Source organism: Phodopus roborovskii, unplaced genomic scaffold (genome assembly GCF_943737965.1).
Source record: "Phodopus roborovskii unplaced genomic scaffold, PHOROB, whole genome shotgun sequence".
NCBI classification, from domain to species: domain Eukaryota; kingdom Metazoa; phylum Chordata; class Mammalia; order Rodentia; family Cricetidae; genus Phodopus; species Phodopus roborovskii.
In genome coordinates this window covers 11,470,432-11,483,504 of record NW_026126571.1, presented here as the reverse complement: position 1 = coordinate 11,483,504, position 13,073 = coordinate 11,470,432, and the positions used below count along the sequence as shown (strand labels likewise).

Below are 13,073 nucleotides of genomic sequence, written 5' to 3'. Positions count from 1 at the left end.
AGGAATCACCTTAAGCTTCTCTCCATTCAGTTTGATGTTGGCTGTTGATTTACTGTATATTGCTTTTACTATGTTTAGATATGTTCCTGTTATCCCTGATTTCTCCAAGACATTAATTGTGAATGGGTGTTGGATATTGTCTAAGGATTTTCAGGATCAAGTGAAATGATCATATGGTTTTTCAGTTTGTTTATATGGTGGATTACATTGATAGATTTTTTCACATGTTGAATGTCCCCTGCATCCCTACGATGAAGCCTACTAGGTCATGGTGGATGATTTCTCTAATGTGTTGTTGGATTTGATTTGCCAGTGTTTTATTGAGTATTTTTGCATTAATGTTCATGAGGGATATTTGTCTGTAGTTATCTTTCTTAGTTGTGTCTTGGGTAAAAAGATTATTCTACCCTTGCAAAATCTCAGTGAAACCATCTGGCCCTGGGTTTCTTTTTGGGGGGGAGGGGGTAGGAGAATTTTGATGACTGCTTCTATTTCATTAGGGGTTATAGACCTATTTAAATTGCTTATCTGTTCTTGATTTAACTTTAGTAAGTGATCCCTATCCAGAAAATTGTCAATTTCCTTTTAATTTTCAAATTTTGTAGAACACAGGTTTTCAAAGTATGACCTGAAGATTTGCTGGATTTCCTCAGTGTTAATTGTTATGTCCACCTTTTCATTTCTGATTTTGCTAATTTGCATGTTCTCTCTCTGACTTTTGGTTAGTTCAGATATAGGATTGTCTATCTTGTTGATTTTCTTGAAGACCCCACTCTTTGTTACATTGATTCTTTGTATTGTTTTTGTAGTTTCTACTTTATTGATTTCAGCCCTCAATTTGATTATTTCCTGGCATCTATTCCTCTGGGTGATTTTGCTTCTTTTAGTTCTAGAGCTTTCAGTGGTGTTCTTAATTCTCTAATGTGACTATTCTCCACTTTCTTCATATGTGCACTTAGTGCTAAGAACTTTCCTCTTAGTACTGCTTTCAAAGTATCCCATAAGTGTGTGTATGTTGTGTATTTATTCTCATTGAATTCTAGCAATTCTTTAATTTCTTCCTTGACCCAGGAATGGTGCAATTGTGAATTGTTCAATCTCCATGAATTTGTAGGGTTTCTCTAATTTGTGTTCTTGAGTTCTAACTTTAAAGCATAGTAGTAGTTTGATAAGATGCAGGAACTTATTCCATTTTTTTGTACCTATTGTGGTTCATAATATTGCTGAGTACATAGTCGATTTTAGAGAATGTTCCACAGGATGATGAAATGAAGGTATATTCCTTTGTGTTTGTATGTAATGTTCTGTATATGTCTGTAAAAACCAATTTGGTCATAACTTCTGTTAGTTACTTTGTTTTTTTGTTAAGTTTCTGTCTGATGGACCTGGCTAGGGTTGAGAGTGGGGTGTTGAAATCTCCCACTATAAGTATTTGAGGTTTTTATGTGCAATTTGAGTTTTAGAAATGTTTCTTTTACAAATATGGGTACCTCTATATTTGGGGCATGGATGATTAGAACTGATGCTTCATCTTGATGGATTTATCCTGTGATGAATAAGTAATGACCTTCTTCATCTCTTTTGACTGACTTTAATTTAAAGTCTAATTTGCTAGATATTAGTATTGCTATACCCACTTTTTCTAAGGTCCATTTGATTGGAGAATCTGTCCCCAACCCTTGACTCTGAGGTAACATCTGTCTTGGAAGTGAGGTGTGTTTCTTGTATGCAGCAAAAGGATGAATTCTGTCTTCATATCCATTCTGTTAGACTGTGTCTTTTATAGGCAAATTAAGACCATTGATATTGAGGGAAAGTAAGGACCATTGATTGTTAATTCTTGTTTTAGATGTGTTGTTGGCAGTTGTATTGTGAGTATATATTTGACTCCCTTTTTCTTTTGGGTCTGTTAAAGTGGGTTTATCTATTTCCTATGGCATTGTGAGTGTAGTTAACTTCCTTGGATTGGAGTTTTCCTTCCAGAACTTTCTGTGGGGCTGAATTAATTGATAAGTATTATTTAAATCTGGTTTTGTCAAGGAATATCTTGGTTTCTCCATCAATAGTGAATGAAAGCTTTACTGTGTACAGTAGTCTGAGCTGGCATATATAACCTCTTCATGTTGACAGAATAGCTATCTAGGACCTTCTGGCCTTCAGAATTTCCATGGAGACATCAAGTGTAATTCTGATAGGTTTGCCTTTATATGTTACTTAGCCTATATTTTTTTTACTCTGTATGTTTGGTGTTTTGCTTATTATGTGGTGAGGGGACATTTTGTGCTCCACTACATGTGGTGTTCTGTAAGTGTCTTGTAATTTCATTGGCATATCTTTCCTTAGCTTAGGAAAGTTTTCTTCTATGATTTTGTTGAATGTATTTTCTGCACTTTGAGTTGGGTTTCTTCACTTTCTCCTATACCTATTGTTCTTTTTATTATAAATATTATTTTTCTTATTTTACATATCAATCACAGTTCCCTCTCCCTCCTATGCCCCCAATCCCTCTCCCATCCCATTTCCCCCCACACTCAACAGGGAGGGTGATACATTCCAGGAGGGATCAACAAAATATGTCAAGTCATTTGGAGGAGAGAAGAGGCCCTGCCTACTGCCAATAGGTTAAGGGAGTATTCCACCATGGAGAATGTGCTCCCAAAATCCTTTTGTGCACCAGGGATACATCCTGGTGCCACTGTCAGAGGTCCCTTAGACTGCCCAGGCCTTCTAACTGAGACCCATGTTCAGGGGGTCTGGGTCAGTCCAATGCTGGTTTCCCAGATATCAGTCTGGGGGTCCATTAGCTCCCCCTTGTTCAGGTCAGCTGTCTCTGTGGGTTTCTGTAGCCTGGTCTTGTCCCCATTTTCTTATCACTCCTCCCTCTTTGCATCTGGATTCCATCTGGAATCTGGATTCCAGGAGTTCAGCCTATAATGTCTTCCTCTTTTATGGTATCTCTCTCTCTCTCTCTCTCTCTCTCTCTCTCTCTCTCTCTCTCTCTCTCTCTCTCTCTGCTCTTGTCTTTTTCTCCCCAGACACAATCTTCCTAGTCCCTGATGCTCTCTTCTCTTCCCCTTCCTTTACTCCTAGCTCCCTTTCCACTCACTGTCATGAACCCCCCCCCCTCAAATTCCAATATGCACAGGAGATCTTGTTCCTTTCCCCTTCTGTGAGGGACCTTGAATGAAACTTTTAAATTCCTCCTTGTATCCTAGTTTCTCTGGCAGTGTGAATTATAGTCTGGTTATCCTTTGCTCTATGTCTAAAATCCATACATGAATGAGTACACACCATGTTCTTCTTTTTGTGACTGGGGTACCTCACTCAGGATGGGTTGCTCAAGTTTCATACATTTGCATGTGAATTTCAAGATTCCATTGTTTTTTATTGTTTGTTTGTTTTTTTGTCATTGTTGTTTTGTTTTGTTTTCCTGCTGAGTAGTATTCCATTGTGTAAATGTGCACCATCTTCTTTATTCATTGGTCAGTTTAGGGGCATCTAGGTTGCTTCCAGATTCTTCATATTACAAATAATGCTGCTATGAACAAGTTGAACACATGTTATTGTTGCATGATGTGGATCATTTGGGCATATGCCTAAGAGCAAAATTGCCAGGTCCTGTGGTAGATTGAGTCCCATTTTTGTGAGGAACTGCCATACTGATCTCCAAAATGGCTGTACAAGTTTGCACTCCCACCAACAGTGGAGGAGTCTTCCCCTTTCCCCACATCCAATCCAGTATAAGCTGCCCTTGGTATTTCTAAACTTAGCCATTCTGGGTGAGATGGGATCTCAGAATTGTTTTTATTTTCATTCTCTGATGGCTAAAAATGTTGAGCATTTTCTTAAGTATCTTTCAGCCATCTTGGATTCCTCTATTGAGAATTCTCTATTCAGGTCTGTACCCCACTTTTTAATAGGGTTATTTGGTGTTTTGGTGAATAGTTTCTTAAGTTCTTTGTATATTTTGGAGATCAGCCCTGTCAGCTGTGGGATTAGTGAAGATATTTTCCCAGTTGGTCTTTGCCACTTGGTCTTGTCAACTGTGTCCTTTGCCTTACAACAGCTTCTCAGTTTGAAGAGGTCCCATTTATTAATTGTCAATCTCAGTGTCTGTGATCTTGGAGTTATGTTCAGGAAGCAGTTTCCTGTACCAAGTTGTTAAAGGATACCTCCCACTTTCTCTTCTAAGAGGTTCACTGTGGCTGAATTTATGTTGAGGTCTTTGATCCATTTGGACTTAAGTTTTGTGTATGGCAATAGACATGGGTCTATCTGCACTCTTCTACACACCATCATCCAATTGTGCCAGCACCATTTGTTGAAGATGCTTTCCTTCTTCCATTATATAGTTTTAGCTGTTTTGTCAAAACTCGGGTGTTCATAGGTGTGTGGGTTAATATCAGGAATTTTTATTCAATTCCGTTGGTCTACCTGTCCATTTTTGTCTCAATATCAAACTGTTTCCAGAACTATAGCTCTGTAGTAGAGCTTGGAGTCAGGGATGAGGATACCTCCCGAAGCTCCTTTATTATACAGGGTTGTTTTGGCTATCCTGGGTCTTTTGTTTTTCCACATAAAGTTGAGTATTATCCTTTCAAGTTCAGTGAAGAATTGTGCTGGGATTTTGACAGGTATTGCATTGAATCTGTAGATTGCATTTGGCAAATGCCCTTCCCAGATAGTGAGATCAACAACTAACTTATCCACCATCATGGAACCCTCATCTACTACCTGCTGGAAACAGAAGCAAACACCCATACCTAAACACTGAGTTGAACTAGAATCCAGATGCAGAGGGAGAGGACAAGACCAGGTTGCTGAAACACATAGAGACAGCTGACCTGAACAAGGAGGAGCTAACGGGCCCCCAGACTGATAGCTGGAAATCCAGCATGGGACTGACTCGGGCCCCCCTGTATATGGGTCTCAGCCAGAAGGACTGAGCAGTCTAAGGGACCTCAGACAGTAGAATCAGGATGTATTCCTGGTACACAAAAGGACCTTGAGGACATATCTCCCATGGAGGGATACTGCCTTAACCTAGAGACAGGAAAGAAGTCCTAGTCCCTACTTCAAATGGTTTGACAGATTTACATGACCCCACCTGGATGGCATTGCCCTACATGTAGAATTGGGGTGGGGGATGGGAGAGGAGGGTGGTCAGGGTGCATGTGAGGGGGGAGAGAGGGTAAGAGAGAGGGAAGGATGGAGGGAGGGAGAAGGAAGTAAGATCGACATGTAAAATAAAAAATAAATTAATTAAAAAATAAAAAAAAATAAAAAGATTGACATTTTTACTATGTTTATCCTACCTATCCAAGAGCATGGGATATCCAATAATACGTCTTTCTTTAAAAACACAAAGTTCTTGCTGTATAAGTATTTCACTTACTTGGTAAGCATTACCCCAAGACACTTTATGTAGTTTGTGGCTATTGTAAATGGTGATGTTTCTCTGATTTCTTTCTCAGCCCCTTTATCTTTTTTATATAGTAGGGTTACTGATTTTTTTTTGGTTTATCTTTTATCCTGCTAATTTGATGGAGGTGTTTGTCAGCTCTGGAGTTCCCTGGTAGTTTTTTTTGGGGGGAGGTCATTTACATAAACTATCATATCATCTGCAAATAGTGAAAGTTTGACTTCTTCCTTTCCAATTTGTATCCCCTTGTTCTCCTTTTGGTGTCTTATTGCTTTAGCTAGAACTTCAAGTGCAATATTGAAGAGAACAAGAGAGAGGTCTTGTTCCTGATTTTAAAGGGATCGCCTTAAGCTTCTCTCCATTCAGTTTGATGTTGGCTGTTGGTTTACTGTATATTGCTTTTATTATGATTAAGTATTTTCCTGTTATCCCTGATCTCTCCAAGACCTTTATCATGAAAGGGTGTTGAATTTTGTCAAAGGCTTTTTCAGCATCTACTGAGATGATCATGAGTTTTTTTCTTTTTCAGTTTGTTTATATGGTGGATCACAATGATAGATTTTCCTATGTTGAACCATCCCTGCATCCATGGTATGAAGCCTGCTTGGTCATGGTGGGTGATTTCTCAGATGTATTCTTAGATGCAGTTTGCCAGTATTATATTGAATATTTTGCATCAATGTTCATAAGGAATATTGTTCTGTAGTTCTCTTTCTTATGTCTTTGTGTGGCTTGGGTACCAAGACTATTTTATCCTCATGAAAAGAGTTTGGTAAATAACATTCTGCTTCTATTGTGTAGAACAATTTGAGGAGTATTGTTATTAGCTCTTCTTTGAATTTCTGATAGAATTCTGCACTTAAGCCATCTTGCCCTGGGCTTTTTTTGGGTGGGAGGCTTTTGATGCCTGCTTCTATTTCATTAGGGCTTATAGGTCCATTTAAGTTGTTTATCTGTTCTTTATTTAATTTTGGTAAGTGATAACTATCCAGAAATTTGAACATTTCCTTTGAATTTTCAAATCTTGTAGAGTACAGGTTTTCAAAATGTGACCTGAAAATTCTCTGGATTTCCTCATTGTCTGTTGTTATATCACCCTTTTCATTTCTGAGTTTGTTGACTTCCATGTTCTCTCTCTCTGCTTTTTGGTTAGTTTGGATAAAGGTTTGTCTTTCTTGTTGATTTTCTCAAAAAAATACTCCAACTCTTTGTTACATTGATTCTTTGTATTGCTTCCCTGGTTTCTACTTTATTGATTTCAGCCCTCAAATTGATTATTTCCTGGCATCTACTCCTCTGGGGTGAGTTTGTTCTTGTTGTTCTAAGGGTTTCAGTTGTGCTGTTAATTCTCTAATGTGACTACCCTCCATTTTCTTCATATGAGCACATAGTGCAATGAACTTCCCTTGTAGCATTGCTTTCAAAGTGTCCCATAAGTTTGGGTATGTTGTGTCTTCATTCTTGTTGAATTGTAGGAAATCTTTATTTTCTTTTTTTATTTCTTCCTTGACCCAGGAATGGTGCAGTTTTGCATTGTTCAGTTTCCATGAGTTTGTAGGGTTTCTACAATTTGTTTTGTTGTTGAATTCCAACCTTAAAGCATGGTAGTCTGATAAGATCCATGGGAGTATTCCAATTTTTTTTTTTGCATCTGTTGAGGTTTATTATGTTGCTTAGTATGTGGTCAATTTTAGAGAATGTTCCATGTGGAACTGAGCAGAAGGTTATTCTTTTGTGTTTGGATAGAATGTTCTATAGATGTCTGTAAAACCCAATTTGGACATAAATTTTGTTACTTCTTCTGTTTCTTTGTTAAGTTTCTGACTGGTCCTGTCTAGTGGTGAGAGTGGGGTGGTGAAGTCTCACACTATGAGTGACTGAGGTTTTATGTGAGCTTTGAGTTTTAGTAGTGTTTCTTTTAAGAATGTGGGTGCCTTTGTATTTGCAGCATAGATGTTCAGAATTGAGACTTTGTACTGATGGACTTTTCCTGTGATGAATATTCATGACCTTCTTCATCTCCTTTGATTGATTTTGTTTGAAGTCTAATTTGTTAGATATAGAATACTATACCTGCTTGCTTCTTGGGTCCATTTCATTGGAAGATCTTTCCCAAAACTTTTGCCCTGAGGTAATGTCTATCTTTGAATCTTAGATGTGTTTCTTGTATGCAGCAGAAGGATGGATTCTGTCTTAGTATCCATTCTGTTAGCCTGTGCTTTTTTATAGGCAGGTTAAGACCATTAATGTTGGGGGAAAGTAAGGACCATTGATTATTAATTCTTGTTTTGTTTTAGGTTTGTTTTTGGCAGTGGAATTGTGAGTATATTTGCCACACTTTTTCTTGTGGGTTCTGGTGAAGTGGGATTATCTATTGCCTATTTCTTTCTGAGTGTAGTTAACTTCCTTGGTTTGGAGTTTTCCTTCCATAACTTTCTGTATGGCTGGATTTGTGTATTTGCATTGTGAAAATGTAGCTTTGTCTTTGAATAATAGAGGGGCCATTATAGGTTTTAAAAAAACTCTGACTCTAGAGAATTATCCAGAGACCTACAAGTATGACTCCAACTAACAGTCTGCACAACAGTGGAAAGGCTACCTTGAATGCTCTTGCTTAATAATGAGATTGATAACAAATTTATATGCCATCATGGAGCCCTCATCTAGTAGCTGATGGAAACAGAAGCAGACACCCACAGCTAAACACTGAGCCCAACTCCAGGAATCCAGTTGCAGAGAGGGGGGAGTGATAAGAAAAGTGGTCTAGTCTAGGCTACAGAAACCCACAGAGACAGCTGATCCTAACAAGGAGGAGTTCATGGACCCCCCAAGGCTGATAGCTTGGAAACCAGCATTGGACAGACTCAGTCCCCCTCCCTGAACCTGGGTCTCAGTTAGGAGGCCTGGCAGTCTGAGGGACCTCTGACAGTAGAACCAGGATTCATCCCTGGCGCATGAAAGGACTTTGGTGCACATTCCCCATGAAGGGATACTCACTTAGCCTAGAGGCAGGAGGAAGGGGCAGATTTAGGTGATCCCTCCTGGAAGACATCACCCTCCCTGAGGGGGTGGTGGGATGGGAGGGAGGTCGGGAGGTATGGGAGGGAGGAGGGAGAGGTAACTGGGATTGATATGTAAAATAAGAAAAATAATAAATATTTAAAATGAAATAAAAATAATCAGTGAGATGACAAAGACATTTGCCAACAAGCCTAATAACAAACCTGAGCATGATCCCCAGAACCCAAATATAAAAGGGATAATTTCAAGTATCCTCGACCTCTGAGAATATGGCACATTTCTGTGTGTACATGCATACACACAGATGCAGGCAATTACCTAAAATATAACAAAAGTTAAAATAACACATGGAAAGGAAAACAAAACCGGAAGAACTGAGCACCAGTATCAGTAAGTAAGAAAGCACTCAAGGATCTAGAAAAGGCAGGAAAAACCCTCTCCTAGAGCTTCCAAACCAAAATAAAGTTTGTCATTGTCATCACTTCAGACCACAGAGTCTTATGTTGGACACCAGAACTCCAGAACTATAAAATGATAAGTTCCTCATATTCAAACATCAGGGTTTGTGGTGATGTGTTGCAGAAGGAGGAGAGTGATACTGAGTGCTCCTTTGCACTTTTGTATAAAGATTTTTCATACCAAAAGTCATAGGAGAAGTAGAACCCATTATATATGCTGAGCTCTGCAAATGTCTTTATTACTGTCTGGACTCTCAGGCAGAAGGGGGAAGTGTGAGGTCCAGGGCTGTGTGGTGCAGGCAGCTGGTGAGACTCTCAGAGGAGGTTTTTGCTGGAGGCTGAAGCACTGTGGGAGGAGTACTATAATGCTGCTGACAGTAATAATCCCCCAGGTCCTCAGCCTGGACACTGCTGATGGTGAGAGTGAAATCTGTCCCAGACCCACTGCCTACGAAGCGGTCAGGGACCCCAGTATCTCGATTAGATGCAAAATAGATCAGCAGTTTAGGAGCCTGCCCTGGTTTCTGCTGGTACCAGTTCAAGTAGTTTGTGCCACCAGATAAAAGGCTCTGACTGGACCTGCAGCTGATGGTGATCTTCTCTCCTGCTGACACAGCCAGGGAGGATGGGGACTGGGTCATCACGATATCTGCACAGGCACCTGCGATCAGAAAACCAATAATCATGTATTATTTTAAAAAAACAGAATTTAATGCAGATCAGATTTGTCATTTAATATTTTTGTAGTGCCATATTGTCAGAGTTTTGTTGCATAAAAATATTACACTTTGGCACAAATTATGAATTTCTTTTATACAAAGAAGTGACTGAAAATACTTTAAAACTTTGAAATTTCTCACCAGACACCCAGAGCAACAGGGACATGAGGACCTGGGTCTGTGACTCCATCTTGCTCGCCCTGCCTGTGTGAAGCTGCTCAGCTCTCACTATCAAGGCCTGGTTAATAAAATCTGAGCAGCTGGGCTGGGTTTGCTGGGGGCATGCAAATCACCCAGCAAATACAAAAGCAGATGCCGGGGCAGTTGTGTGAGAGTGGCTGTTGCAAATCAACAGGCACATATACTGTTGGTATCACTGACAGATACTGGCTTACTAGGTTCTCTAATAAAAGCTTTGGTTAAAATCCAAGACATATTTAAAAGAGGTGATATTTGCAGAAATAGTAAGAGAGCTACCTCAGAGTGATAATCCTGGGGAAATGATGTGTTCAGAAATATTACAGCCTCAAATTACCACAACCACGACCACGACCACTGTCCTATCATATTTTGCAGACAGAACAGACTGTGAATCAAAGTTTTCTGTTGTTTTGTCCTGGATATTACAGTGCCAGTGTGGGTCACATGGGTCCATGGAAAGAAGACTCAGAAACACTCCAGGATAAACTTAGTCTTTGGGGCTCCAGCCTCAATGGACTGAAGTTCTTTCTTCTTGCCCTGAGCGTTTTTTCTCAATATTTGAACTTTAGCCAGTTGATTACCATATGCTCAGAATAACTTGAATGGGGCTTCCAAAAGTACAGCGCCAAGCGCAAAGTCTCCATTCGTCAGGTACCACAGGTTTCCGAGTTTCCCAACGTTTTGCTTCAGCTTTGTGTATCCTTGGGAAACTCTTGGACAAGATTCACATAGGATGGCAAGAGAAACAAAGGGTATCTTCAAAACAAAAGATTAATTAGGCCTAGGGGCTAACTTTCTTGAGCGAGGCCAGGTGTGAGGCAGTGGGTGTTAGGCCTAGTTTCTAATTCTCTATGCCAGAGCAACAGATTTCCTGCCACGACTTTTTTTTTTTTTTCTTTTGGTAGCCTGCAGAGTACCTTTGCATGTCATAGACTTTAGAACATGGCGGTTAGTAATGTTGTAGACAACAACTTGACTTCTCCTTTCTCGATGAGTTATGGCAATGGAGTTCCACTCTCATTTACAGAGACAAACTTTTGTCTTAGCAACAGCATGGGTTTTGTGGGATTTTCATGGGACATCCTTGGCCAAAAAACTAGTAGCCTAGTGATGCCACTAGCAGCCTCATGTAGCTAAAAGAGATGGCCAGATGATACTAAGTATCCCCCAGTTCTGGAAGTCCTCATTAGGATAAACTTCATAGATTCCAGAAAATTTACACTGCATTAGATTTACACCCATCCCCAATGGCCCCATCCAGTTCAAACAATCACTCTCTGAATTCTCTCTGCCTCCAACCCATTTCCCCCCAGACCTGATTTCCCTGCTCCTGTCAACACCTACCCCACAGGCCACCCGTAAAAGCTTTTCTGTTTCCTCTTCCCACGGAGATGCTTGCATTTGTCCTAGACTTTCCTCTTTACCTAACTTCTCTCAGCCGATGCATGGTAGCTTAGTATCATTTGCTTAATAATTAATATCTACTTATAGGCAAATACATATTACATTATCCTCCTAGGTCTGGATTACCTCATTCAGGATGAAATGTTTAGTTCCATCTATTTGCCTGCAAATTTTATGAAGTCATTTTTATTAACAGATGAGTAATATTCCATTATGTAAATGTACCACAATGTCTTTATCTTCTGCTCAGGCAAGTCAAGGTTGCTTCCTGTTTCAGTTATTGTGAATAATCATGAACATGGTTAAACAACTATCCTCGTGATGAGATGGAGCATCCTTTGGGTATATGTACAAGGGTTCTACAGCTGAGTCTGGAAGTAGATTAATTCTCAACTTTCTGAGGAACCGCCATATTGACTTCCAAAATGGATGTCCTGTTTATTTTTTTGGCCAAGGACGTCCCATGAAAATCCCACAAACCCCGTGCATTCCTACTTGCAAAGGAGGAGTGTTCCCCTTGCTGAATATCTTACTAGAATGAGCTGTTATGTGTGTTATTTGCTTTAGCCATTCTGACAGGTATAACATAGGATATCATTTGCAGTTCCCTGATAGCTAAGGATATTAAACATTTAAGTTTTTCTCAGCTATTTTAGTTTCCTGTTAAGAATTTTCTATGTAGATCTCTGACTCAGTTTTAATTGGACTACTTTCAGGAAAATGGGAATTAGTTTACCACAGGACCCGGCAATCCCCCTCTTGGGCATATACCCAAAAGATTCACATCCATGCAACAAAGATATCTATTCAACTATGTTCATGGCAGCAATATTTGTAATAGCAAGAACCTAGAAGCAACCTAGATGCCCCTCAATTGAAGAATGGATAATGAAGATGTGGCACGTCTACACAATGGAATACTACTCTGCAGAAAAAAATAATGGTATCTTGAAATTCGCAGGCAAGTGGATGGCACTTGAATAAACTATCCTGAATGAGGTAACCCAGTCACAAAAAGAGGAACACAGTATGTACTCACTCATATATGGATTTTAGACCTAGATCAAAGGATCACCAGCCTATAATTCACACTACCAGAGGAACTAGGATACAAGGTGTATTCTAAGAGATTCATATAAAGTCCCTCACAGAACTGGGAAGGGACAAGTCCCCCAGAGCTCAGGGGAAGTGGGGGGGGCAGCGAATGGAGAGAGAAGTAGGAGAAAACGAGGGGGGAGGAAAGGAAAACATGTGCGACCAGGAAGATTACTTAGTCATTTGATACCTACTTTTTTTAACTTCCTTATATATTATATGTACACTGTTTTCCCCACAGATCTCAGATATTCATCATTTTTTTGCAGACTACTTCAAGAAACATGGATTTTTTATGTCTACTGGTTTCTTGCAAATATAAAAGATATTTATATCACTTAGCTCTTTTGAATATTGTTCTCTGAGTCTCCCTTGCAAGTATGAGATAAAGATCAGCTGCAGCCTTGCTTTAAATGGTCTGGAATCCTTAGTTCAGCTTCTCAAATGAGGTTCCCTACTCAGCTTCTGGGGCTACTGATGCTCTGGATCCGTGGCAAGGACAGAAGACAGAAATAAGGTAAACAGGGATGCATGATGATCGTTGGGATGCTGCTGCCCTGCATGTGACTCAGTGCACTACACCAAGTACAAATACAGGACCTGTGATCTTCAGAGAGTTTGACAAGAACCTGTGTTCTGATGAAGATTGTCACATGGAAGGAATGAGATGATGTGAGCAAATCCTAGAGCATGGTTTGCAAACCTTGGCTCTGTTTTAAAATTGAATACTTTTAGTTTGTAAGTCACAGAAAT

At 39.7% G+C, this 13,073-nt stretch overlaps 1 protein-coding gene and 1 gene segment (V, D, J or C); both read right to left on the bottom strand.

The window, feature by feature from the left end:
• LOC127235735 (ribose-5-phosphate isomerase) overlaps window positions 1–13,073 on the bottom strand; it is an 877,486-nt gene that overhangs the window by 737,277 nt on the left and 127,136 nt on the right. The gene's annotated exons all lie outside the window — the stretch shown is intronic.
• On the bottom strand, window positions 9,156–9,843 carry LOC127235835 (immunoglobulin kappa variable 4-1-like). The segment is given in 2 exon segments: window positions 9,156–9,562; window positions 9,762–9,843. Coding segments are annotated over 2 exon segments (456 nt in total).